Genomic DNA, 12,464 nt, shown 5'->3' with positions numbered 1-12,464 from the left:
GGAATAGCGGGTACCCTAGGCTTTTGGCTTTCGGCTCCCTCCCTCTTTCCCCCTTTTGTCTCCGTGCTTCCAAACCACCCCCTGACTCTGCTCCCGCTTGTCCGCCCCTGCGCCCCAGCCGCAGCCCAGGACCTCCTCCTGAAGGTCGCCACTGCAGCACCGCCAGGCAGCAGCATCCCACCTCTTCCACCCGGCTGCAGCCCCACCAGAAGCCCAGCTCCAACCCGGGCGGGAGGGGACCGACCCCGAAGGGCGCAGGCGTGGGTTCCCTGAGGTCCCGGGTGTCCTCCCGCTCCCCGGACGCCCGGGCAATTCAAACATTCATCCAGCGCCGCCGCCACTGTCCAAGCCGGGGAAGGGGCAGCGGGTCCCACAGACGCCAGCCAAGACCTGCGCTCCAGAACCGGCGGGCTGCTTTCCCGGGGGAAGGATATTGTCTTCGCCCGCCACGAGGAAATCCGTCCCTGTGCACCCGGCTTCCCGTTGCCACCGACTTCGTGTGAACTGCAGTCCCGAGGACACGAAAGAGACCCAGGCCTCCGGCCATGGACACGCTCGGCGCAACGGCTCCCGCCAGACGGACGGGCGCACTCTACAAATTTCGGGGTCCACCGCAGCAAGAGGACAGGGAGAAGCAAACAAAGGAAGGACCCTGTGACACGCACCCCCAAAGCAACCGACGAATCCAAGAAAAAACACATCTCAGGGCTCCGTTGATTTTCCCGCATGGGGGGCCCTGCCCCCCTGTTCTAGCCCGGCCCAAGCACCCTCCACCCTACCCTGGCCGGCTCAAAGGGACGGTGTCTACCCGAGCAGAGCCTCCCTCTCCAAGGCTCTGTCGCTCTCGCTCTCCAGCTCCCTCACCCTCTCCCTTTCTCTCCTTCCCTCTTCCCCTTTCTCTCTCTCTCTCCCCCCCATCCCTCTCTCTGTCTCTCTATCGCTGTTTCTCTCTCTCCTTCCACTTATATCTCTACATCCCTCTGTCCCTTGCTCTCCTTCAAGCTGTCTGTATCTGTGTGTCTGTGTGTGTACTTGTGTTACCGCGCTTGCGCCCTTGTGTGTCTGTGTGTTTGGGATTGTGGTGGGGTGTGTCTGGATGTCCGTCAGTACCTTTGTCCCGGGTTCAGGCTGCCGACTCTACTGCCAGCTCGTGGGTGTCACATTTGCCCTGATAGTCTCACACTCGCAGGTGTGTGGATCTCGTTCATTTTCATGTAGAAAACCAGAGCGAAACCACAGAGAAAAGAAACGTCCCGTGCATCACGGCCTGACGAGGGATTCCTGTTTCCTGCAACGTGGGGAGTCTACGCTGTGGCCGGTTTGGAAACTGGAAAGGAGAGCACCGACACGGTGCTGCTTTTCCACGCTTCCCTGGAGGTTTCTGGGTCCCCACAGAGCTCGGAAAACAGTCAACACGATCTCGCTTTTGGGGACCGGAGACACGTGAGCAACAGGCCCCCCTGCAGAGGGCAAAGGAACGTGGAACCCGAAACCACGCTTCAGTCGGCCTGAGTGCATCTCCTGTGTGGATAGGACTGTCCGCCTCGCGCTCTGTTGCAAGCTCAACGTGGGGCTCTGTCATCTGTGAACCATGTGGATGAAAAACGCGCAACCACCAGAGCCTCATTGCCCTCTGGGAAGTTCGCTCATTCCTTCGGAAACGGAAATCGTCTGAATTGCTCCAGGATGAAATAACCCAGACTGGCGATTCGGTGAGCGCCCCGCCGGTCAATGGGGCTGTGGGCCGAGCACTTAGCCCGCACCGGGCACCCAACATTTTCCTGGGTCCTGTTGGTCCTGGAGGCAGATGACCGTTTTTCTCTCTACCTTCCTTTCTCTGTTTCTTGCTCCTTTTGTCCCTCGGTCCATCCTTCCCTCTGTTCTTCCCTCCCTCCCTTGGTTTTTTCCTCCCTCTCTCCCTCCTTCCCTCTTTCTCTCCCTTCCAGGGTCGCTCCGTCCATCCATCCTTTCCTAGCTCCATCCTTCCGTCCCACTCTGTCTTCGTTCCTGTCCTTATCTCTGCCTGCGTTCCCTCTTGCCTGGAAAGGGCAGCAGGCCGGTTTGTGCCGGATCTGGGATCTACATTTAGTTGCAAGGAGCTCGTGGTGATGGTGAAGAGGCTGGCAGGACGAGGGTTGGCAAAGTGATGGTGGAGCTAAAAGGCACAGGAGTCAAGCCGTGAAAAGGAGAACTGGCCTGGCTTCTGCCCGGGCCCAGTGTTTCGCGGACTGAGATCTCCGCCAACTCCACTGAAGAACTCCGCCTGGGCTGGTTGGAAAACCTAGGCGGCTGTCTATGGACCTGCGCATGCACAGTAGACAGTCCTCCTCCCGGTACCTGGCGGGCTCTGGGATCCCCGGGATGCTCAGGGAAGAATGACAGCCCTCCGCTGTGTGGAGTCTCACCGGACCTGGAACTCAAGGATCCTAGACAGGTCAGCTGGAAGGGAAGAGACTCCTCTCCATAACCAGCCAGAGGTTCACCACGAAGGAGATGCCGCCGCCCTGCCCCCACCCCGTCCCAACCCCGCGTCCTAAAGCTCCTCCAGCAGAGCCCGGTGTGCCTCCTGGTTGAGGAGTGATTCCAGCGGAGCGGGCTCTTCCACGTCCTTCATCTCCCCCCGTGGCGCCGGATCTAGGAAAGGTTGTGCATTTTGCTGAAACTCTGCGACAGGAGCTCATCTAACAGGCTGGAGGGGAGTGCAGAGTAGCGCTGAGGCTTTTGGAGCGGTTGGGAGGGCGCCTGGATGGCTTGCATCTGTGCCTGACACGCGGAGGCCTCTGGGGTCTGGGGCTCCCGAGGTGGAGCTGCCCTGCGGCGACCTGGGGCTCCAGCCCCACCAGCGACTCCCCTGGGACGTGGGTGGCTCAAGCACACCTTGGTCCTGTGACTCAGCTCGAGCGGGCCCAGGCTGTCCCACCGAGCACGCACCCAGCAGGCCACCACGCTGCGGGTCCTGGTCTTTCTGGCATTTGTTGGGGTGCAGAGGCCACCGAGGAGCCGGAGAGTGGGACAGTCCCACTTCCAGAGGAGCCAGGGCACCCAACACAAAGCCCCGAGTGCAGGGGCAGGTGCGGAGATTCCTGCTGCCTGCGCAGCCTGGCTGGGCTGGAGCAGGGGCCCCTGTCCCCTGGCTCACGAAAGCCCCCTCGTGGGAGAGCCCCGGGCGCGCAGGGCATGTGGGGTGCGGGAAGCCCCGTTGCCCACGCCCCGGTGTGGGTGAAGGCGACCGGCGAGGGAGCGGGGGGACACCCGCCGGGGGCCGCGTCGCCCGGGCCGCCTGCGTGCGCCGGTGCCCCGCCACCCTGGCCTGGGTGCCTGGCCCTCCGGTTCTGAAACCAAATCTGAATCCGGGACTCCGGGAGGCCCGTCTCTCTGGCCAGTTCTTCCCGGGTGGCGATGCCTGGAAAGCGATCCTGCTGGAAGGCTCGCAGGAGCAGGGCGGTCTGGGACCGGGTGACGGCGGTCCGCTTTCGCCTGCCTTCTTGCGGGCCGCGTTTCCCGGGCCAGGGCCGAGATTCCCGCCGGTGCTGCCTCAGCTGGCGCGATCTCTCGTTCTGAAACCAAATCTGGACCCTGGGCTCCGGAATGCCGATGGCCTGGGCCAGCTCTTCCCTGGTGGCGATGCCCGGGTACGGGTTCCGCTCAAAGCAGGCTCGCAGGGCCTCCCTCTGGCTCGGGGTCCAAACGAGTCTCCTTCGCCGTCCTCGTCCTCGGGCTCCCGCCGGGAGGGCGCCGTCGCCGGGTGTCGGGAGAGCCATCGCGGGGAGACCTGGCCGGAATTTCGCGGACAGACACGGGCAGAGAGAGGCCGGCGGGCTCCCGCGCCCCTCAGTCGGCCTGTGCACGGCGAGCAGGTCCGGCCAGCGGCCCTTATATAGGCCCACAGGCTCCACCCCTTCAGGAATGCCGGAGGAGCCCAGGGCCAGCCCGCCCTCGGAAGCCGGGACCCACAGGGCCCAGGTCACTGTGGCCTGGGTATGGGTGGGGCCGGAGAAGCCCCGGAGGGGGGAGGGGGTGGGCGGACGGTGAGGGGGGAAGGGGGAGGGGGTGGGCGGACGGTGAGGGGGGAGGGGGGCGGGCTTCGGGGGCTGGCTCTCTCGGCCTCTCCAGGAATTCTGCGGGGACTGGAAGCCGCTCTTGGGCCTCGCACGCGTCTTCAGCAGGGAGAAGCCAGCTCGGAAGGGTGGAGTGGAGTGTGGGACTGAACCTCCATGAGAGTCTTGAGCTTTCCGGGCCCTCTCTCCGTGAAGGAGGCCGTGCCCGTGGGTGTCGCGGTTGCCGTGATAGTCTCACACACGCAGGTGTGTGGATCGCGTTCACTTCCACGCAGAACACCAGAGCAAAACCCAGGAGCAAAGCCGTGTCCCGGGCCTCATGGCCGGAGGATGGATTCCTGCATCCTGCAACATGGGGGAAGTCTACACTGTGGCTGCTCTGGAAACTGGCAAGGAGAGCGACCACACCGAGCTGGCCTTCCTTGCTTCCCTGGAAGTTTCTAGGTCCCCGCAGAGCTCGGGAATCAAACAGTCAACATTGTCACGTTTATTTGCTTCCAGTTCCTGGACATTTTCTTAATTTCCTTTCAAATATATTAGGCATTCTGTGAATTCCTGTAACTTCTTGGTGATTTTAATTGTCTGCATTAAATGTTTAAAGTAAATTATTTTTCTGAAAAGCAGAAATATCCATAGTTGCATATATGATTGAAATATTTTACACAGATTTTCTATGGCATCTATCACCACCTCATGCGAAATTCCAAGTTTTTTCATTTGAAACACCCTTCCCATCAATAGACCATATTGTAATAATTTGTTGTACATGATTACTTTTATACCATTAGAAAATTAATTATATATTATGTACGTATTTTTGAAATACTGCAATGCAATAAATAATATATGATCAGAAGTATTGTTTTCTCCAACATAAACCTAATATGAGTAAAATTATTTACCTGAATTCAGATCTTTTGGCTTCAATTGCCATTCTGTCTCATTAGCACTTCCCCAATCCATAAAAGATATCAGTTGTATTTTTTAATTCATTATTTATTGAAATGGGTTATTTTACGTTATAATGTTTTTATGGCAATTTAGGACATTTTCAATAAATATAGTGATCTTGAGGCCCTGGCTAAGTATTCCTGTTGTATTAGAAATCAGATTTTCCTGGCACAACTTCATTGCTTGCAATGGCATTTATAAAAAGTATGAATGCCAGCACACATTGTATTTCGATACTGTACTCAGTTGTTCATGCATAAACATTTAATTAGCTATGAAACCAAGTACAAATGCCGAATGTATAGGACATATCAACAAAGTCAGATTCGTCACAGTAGAAAACAATAAAAGACTAATTTTCTATGACATGTCACCTGTTCATTAGTTCTTTAATATGATTTAGGCTATTACAGGAAAATGTATGCATCACTATCCATGTTTTCTCAACTTTTTTTAATCTAGGTCCTGAAGGGCATAAAAATAATGTGTACTATCAGATTTATTTTTATAGACTTTTTTTTTTTTTTTTTTTTTGAGGCGGAGTCTCGCTCTGTCACCCAGGCTGGAGTGCAGTGGCACGATCTCTGCTCACTGCAAGCTCCACCTGCCAGGATCACGCTATTCTCCTTCCTCAGCCTCCTGAGTAGCTGGGACTACAGGCGCCTGCCACTATGCCCGGCTAATTTTTTGTATTTTTAGTAGAGACGGGATTTCACCGTGTTAGCCAGGATGGTCTCAATCTCCTGACCTCGTGATCCACCCGCCTTGGCCTCCCAAAGTGCTGGGATTACAGGCGTGAGCCACCGCACCCGGCTTTTATAGACTTTCAACGTTTCTTTTGCTGTATTTTCTGTGCATCTTGGTATGAATATATGGAGACAAGGACAAATGTACATTTAAGTGGCTATATGAATTTTGCTTACGTGGCTAATTGCTTATATGGATGTTGTAAATGACAAGATAAAATAGTAAAGTTTGATAAACTTATCTGTGCCCTATTTAGTTCACTTACTGTATAACTTAATTCAGTCACTAATAATTAGTTTAAAAAGTGTTTTTTAAAAGCTGCAAACCACTCTTTATTACACATTTCTGAATCAGGAAGGGGTAAACTGTGACACAGTTTTCTTGTGCCACTGACTTTTTTGGGGAGAAATGTTCTGCAATAAAATAAGAGTTTCCAAACTCCATTTTTAAAGAAACTTGAGTTTTCTTCTATGATTAACCTTCACTCTCAGTCCCTTTTACCCAAGGAGTGGTTCCTAGGTCATCTTTTGGAAGCTGAGTTTCTGGAAAGTTTTCAGCAAACCTCTCCTGTGCTTTTCCCATTTGTTGTTCCTGTTCTTGTTTTGGACAAGGTGAGTCTCTTTAATTCAGGGTGGTTTGTCTGTCTCCAATCTGCATGTGTTTGCCGAAGCTGAAGCTGTATCGGAGTTTTTATTCTCCCACCATCGTTCCCTAGGCCTTCTCCTGTTTTCAACACATCTTTTTCAACGTCTTCTGATTTTTGTCGCTACCAGTAATTTCAGAATGAACAGATGCAGGAGCATCATCTCTTTGGAAATTTCCTTCACTTCCAATCTGCTCCTATGTTTTCCAGCTCTATCTTTATATTTTAGATTCTCCAATATCTTATTTTCATAGTCTGTATTCTGTAACCCATATTTTACTCATATATTTTAAAAATCCTTTTCTTCTTTCCAACTCATTTCCTTCTTAGTTAATGTTGTACCAACAAATGATTCATCTTTCTTATCAAGGAAAAGGTGAGCTCTAATCTGCCCTGGTTCACATCTGACAGAGCTATCACTGCCAGGGTGCATGTCATAAGATAAGGAGTTTTGATATCCTGATCTTGCTGATTTGACAGTTCAGTCACTCACTTTATTTGGAAGACTAACATCATTAGAGTAGGTCTGACAATAATAATCTGAGATTGACCAAGGAGCAGGGTTCTCTGTGAGTACTTCTACATCAGACTTTCATTACCTCCATTTCTCCCACAGCGGATTGTGTTACTGAGTTCTTCCAGCTGCGTGCGGAGCTCCTGGCGGTGGCTCGTGCCGCTCTGAGCAGCCGTCCTGTGCGAGGCCAGCTTCTCCCGTTCCCGCACCTGCCGCAGGCAGCTCCGCGTTCGCGTTCCAGCTTCTCCGCCTTCCGCCTCTGTTGGGCCCGCTCGGGCTCGGGGAAGAGGAGGGGCGACCACAGCGAAGGCGACGGCGGCGAGGACGGCCCGAGACCGTGAGCTCGGGCGCGAGCCGGCTGCGGCGGCGGAGGGGCTACGCGGGGCAGAAGCGGAGGCCGGCGGAGCCACAGCCACAAGGGCGCGCGGGCAGCCACAGGCAGCCTCCCGGGGCCAGGAGGCCCCGAAGCGCGGAGCCTAACGGGGCTGCGGCAACGAGCAAGGGGACGGCGATGGCCCTGCCCGATCTGCGCGACCTGGAATCCCGGGAACGATGATTCCTTCCCCAGCCACGGGGACCGCGGGAGGAGCCTCGAAGTCCAGGGACCAGAAGCGCTCCGGCCGTTCCCGAGTGGAGCTGGAAACTATGGCCAAGAGTGTTTTATATCGAGTTTCCATGTGGCTAGCTATGACCTGCTGGTTACTCGTATTTTTTTCTCCATTTGTTGAGCTATTATTGACAAATTGAAAAGTGAATTTTTTAGGGTGTACAACAGTGTTTTGAGATGTGTATACGTCTTTAAATTATCTCAGTTAAGCTAGTTAACATATCTATCCCCTCACATAGTTAATACGTTTCTGTGCGTGTGGTGAGAGCACCTGAGATCTACTTTTGTAACAAATTTCAAGTACACAGTATTATTAACTATAGTCACCAATCTGTACATTTGGTCCCCAGCAGTTACTCACCTTATAACTGACGGTGTGCTCCCTTCCATGGTTATCTCCCCACTTTCCCCACTTCCTAGCCCATGGGAACCACCATTCTACTCTGTTTCCATGGCTTTTCTTTTTTTACTTGTTTAGATTTTACATACAAACGAGATCATGCAGTAGTCCTTCTGAATTCAGCTTATTTCACTTAGCATAATGTCTTCAAGATTTATCAGTATTGTAAATGAAAGAATTTCATTTTTTATTAAAGCTGAAATTATATATCTCTCAGTTAATCTATTTATCTGTATCAGAGGAGTGCAGATACCCTTGACGATACTGATTGTATGTCCTTTGGCTACATACTCCCAATTGGGATTATGGTAGTTCTAGCTTAAAAACCGTAAGGAACCTCCATACTGTTTTTCGTAATAGCTGCACCATTTGACATCCTCAGCAACAGTGTACACAAGTATCCTCTTTTTTCTGCACCCTAACTCCTTTTATCTTTTGACTTTTTGATAATAGGTATCCAAACAACACGATAAGGTGATACCTCATTGCGATTTTGATTTTAATTACTCTGATCATTAGTGATGTTGAGCATTTTTTATATACCTGTTGGCCATTTGTATATCTTTGGAAAAATTGCTATGTATATATTTTGCCCAATTATTAAACAGGAAATTGCTTTTAATTCTGCTGTGGGGTCTTCTTTTTAATTAATTAGTATGATACATATTTTGGATAGTAACATATTATCCTACATATGGTTTACAAATATTTTCTTCCATTCCATATTATGCCTTTATATTTTGTTGATTGTTTCCTTTATTGTGCAGAAACTTTTTACTTTGACATAGTTCCACTTGTTCATGTTTGCATTTGTTGACTGTGTTCTTGGGGTGTCAAATCCAAAGCATTATTGCCATGACCAGTGTCAAGGAGGTTTTTCCCCATGTTTTTTTAGAGGATTCATGATTTCAGTTCTTATGTTTGAGTCTTTATTTCATTTCAAATTCATTTTGTGATGGTATGAGAGAAAGTTTTACTTTTTGTCTGTGCATATCTAGTTTTTCCTACACCACTCCTTGGTGTGTTTATCCTTTCTCCATTCTGTGGGATTGGTTGACCGTATATTTTTTAGTTTATTTCTGCGCCCTCTATTCTGTTCTAGTGGTTTTTATGTAGGTACTATACTACTTTGATGACTATAGCTTTGTAATATAGTTTGAAATCAGGAAGTGTGAGGCTTCCAGCCGTTTTGTTCTCAGTAGTTGGCTATTTGAGGTCTTTTGTGGTTCCATACTAATTTTAAAATTGTTGTTCTGCATTTTTAGTAAAATGGCATTAAAATTTGGATAGAAATTTAACTGGATCATTTTGTGTAGTATGGATATTTTAACAATATTAATTTTTAGAATCCATGAACATGGTATGTATTTTCCATTTTGTATTCTTCATTTTCTTTCCTCAACATTTTATAGTTTTCAGTATGCAGATCTTTCATATTCTTCGTTAAACTCATTCCTAAGTATTCCATTCTATTTGATAATATTGTAAATGGAATTATCTTTATTCCTTTTTCAAATATTTTGCTGTTACTGTAAAAAAAATGCAACTGATGTTCATATGTTAATATTGTATCCTGGAAACTTACTGAATTCGTAGGTTAGTTATAATATATATATATATATTTTTTTTTTTTTTTCTGGTAAAATGGTGAGTATTCCGAACTCTGGTTAAACTTTAAACTGACAGTTGCTATTATCGTTTCAAAATTATTTAAAATATGACCAGATGGATTCCCGCTTTCCTGAATTCAATGGAATTCAAATCTTCCTATTTAAAATAATCTTATGTGACTGACCCGGGGACTGGGGACACCCCGTGAGAGCTGGGAGATTTGGTGGAGGGTGGGAGGGAGAAGCGGTCAGAGAGGGGGCTGAGCTGGGGAAGCAGAGAGGGGCTCCGGGGACACCAGGGAGGAGAGGGGGTCGTGTTGGAGACCCAGTGGGGAGACAGATGGGCCAGAAAAGGAGGAAGGGTGAGAGTGGGCAACAGGACGGCTTCCCGGCACTGCAGGAACTTTGCTGAAACTGCAGGCCCCAGGGAACAGTGCGGGAAGGGCAGAGGGAGTGGAGAGGACCCGGCAGACCCCAAGGACAGTGTGGAGAAAGGGACGTTTCCCGGTTCCTTCGCCTCTGCCCAGCGTTCCTCGGGCATGGCGCCCCCAGGGGCAGGGTAGGCGAGGAGGTGGCTCCCGGCGGCTGGGAGAACTAAGGGGCGCACACGCGCTTCGCAGGGCCGGGGTGACAGGGGGAGCCTGAGACGGCTGCCGACCTCCCTGGCCCTGTGGGTGGGCGCGGGGGCGCCGGCAGGGCCTGCAGGGGGCCCTGGAGGAATCTGCAAGCACCCGCCCCTGCAGCGGGCCTTCCGGGAGACCAGTGTGGACACGCCCTGGACACGCCCTTCCCAGCTGGGACGTGTGTGAGGCTGGAATTTAAGCTCCGCAGACAGAGAAGCGGCCGGAGGCAGGACTGGAAGAAACCCAAGTGCAAAGTCCAGCCCAAGGGCAGGAAGCAGAAATGCCTGACCTGCGTCAAACTGCGCTGTGAGGATAAGGTTCTGGGCAGGATGGTTCACTGCCCTGCAGAGACGCAGACTCGGCGGGAGCCTGAGGAGCACCACGAGGCCCGGTGCAGCAGGTCGCAGCGGGCGCTGAGGACCCCACGACTGCTGCTTCCGGCGCAGTTCGCCTCCTCCAAGGCCCGGCCCCCAGCGGAGCGCAGCACGGAATCGCATGGCGCCCCCTGGAGCACTGGCGGGGTTACCAGTGGAAGACCGCACCTCCCAGGGGGAGGACCCCAGTATATCCCTGGATAATAAAACTGTTCACTCCCCCACAAAAATAATAATTTTGTCTGGTCTTTGAAAATGTGTATCCTCTGTCTACTGGTCAAAATGCTGCCCATTTATCTATATGGGTAATTAAACTTTTTCATGAAGTTATTTAACATTCTTTTTTATTATGAAACAAAACAGTAAATTTGTTAATGGTTTTAATATCATCTAATATGATTGAAAATATGTCAATTTGTCGTTGCCAATGAATCTTTGTGTTATTTATTTTACTCTGTTAGATATTGTGTCCATAAATGTCTAAGTGGCTTAGAATCTAGCCTAACATATTGTATGTGCTAAGTACTAATTCATCAAATTATCTTTCTATACCATTCTTAAAATACTATTTTTTATTTTTATTAAAATTTTTTTTGCCTAATCTAATTATCTATGAACATTATGAGGTCTATTCAGTTTGCCCTCTTGATAAAAGCCGCCAAAGTTTATTTATTTATTTATTTTGAGACGGAGTCTCCTTCTGTTCCCCAGGCTAGAGTGCAGTGACACAATCTCGGCTCACCACGATCTCCGCTTCCAGGGTTAAAGTGATTCTCCTGCCTCAGCCTCCCGAGTAGCTGGGACTACAGGCGGAACTACAGGCCTGCTCCACCATGCCCAGCTAATTTTTGTATTTTCAGTAGAGACAGGGTTTCACTATATTGGCCAGGCTGGTCTTGAAGTCCTGACCACGTGATCCGCCCGCCTCAGCCTCCCAAAGTGCTGGGATTATAGGCTTGAGTCACAGAGCCAAGCCTTTTTTATCTCTTTATTAATACGTTAGAGAGTATTAATGCAGTTCCCTCACAGAAGCATATTGCATAGTGATGAAGTATGGGCTTCTGGTGTGACAATCATCTGAATGCTGTTTATTTTCCCTATTATTTTCTCATTCCTAAACCCTGTGCCAACCTCCCATCTTTCTGAGTCTCCAGTATCTATTTTTCCTGTCTCTATATCCAAGTGTATGGGTAATTGAGTTCCCACTTACAAGTGAGAAAATGCAGAATTTGATTTTCTGAGTTTTTTCACTTACAATAATGACCTCCAGTTTTATGTATGTTGTTGCAAAATACATGATTTTATTCTTCATGGCTGAGTGGCATTCCATGGTATAAATGTATAGCACATTTTCCTTATTTGATTATTGATTGATAAATTTAAATTGATTTCATATATTGGCAATTGTGAATAGTGCTGCAATAAACATGTGAGCGTGAGTATTTTCTTTATGTAATAAATTATTTTCCTTTGGGTAGATACCAAGTAGTGGGAGTGCTGAATCAAATGGAAGCTCTATTTTGGTCTTTTTTGAAATCTCCATACTGTTTTCCATAGAGGTTGTAGAAAGTTACATTTCCACAAACAATGTATAAGTGTTTTCTTTTCTCTGTATCCTTGCTGATAGCTCATTTTTCTGCTTTTTAGTAATAGCCATTCTGCATGGTGTAAGTTGGTATCTCATTGTGGTTTTTAATTGGCATTTCTCTGATCATTGGCAATGCTGAGCATCTTTTACATGCTTGTTGACCATCATTGTCTTTTTTTTAAAAAAATGTTCATACTCTTTACTTGCTCTTTAATGGTTACTTGTTTTATTTTTGTTGAGCTGTTTGAGTTCCTCGTATATTCTGGAGATTAGATCTTTGTTACATGCAAAACTTGTAAACATTTATCTCATCCCATAGGTTTTCTGTTCACTGTGTTAATTACAAAGC

The 12,464-nt window shown here is 49.2% G+C and overlaps 1 protein-coding gene across 1 annotated transcript; it reads right to left on the bottom strand.

The window, feature by feature from the left end:
• Positions 1 to 2,533: 2,533 nt before the first annotated feature.
• On the bottom strand, positions 2,534 to 4,000 carry LOC116273580 (double homeobox protein 4-like protein 4). The gene is given in 5 exon segments (XM_031662717.1): positions 2,534 to 2,667; positions 2,670 to 2,812; positions 2,814 to 3,054; positions 3,057 to 3,122; positions 3,125 to 4,000. Coding segments are annotated over 5 exon segments (1,221 nt in total). The 5' UTR covers positions 3,762 to 4,000.
• Between the last annotated feature and the right edge of the window lie 8,464 nt (positions 4,001 to 12,464).

The sequence above is a fragment of the Papio anubis genome, unplaced genomic scaffold, assembly GCF_008728515.1.
Source record: "Papio anubis isolate 15944 unplaced genomic scaffold, Panubis1.0 scaffold900, whole genome shotgun sequence".
Classification (NCBI taxonomy): Eukaryota; Metazoa; Chordata; class Mammalia; order Primates; family Cercopithecidae; genus Papio; species Papio anubis.
The sequence above is the reverse complement of the archived record's forward strand: the minus strand, read 5'-3'. Positions and strand labels throughout refer to the sequence as shown.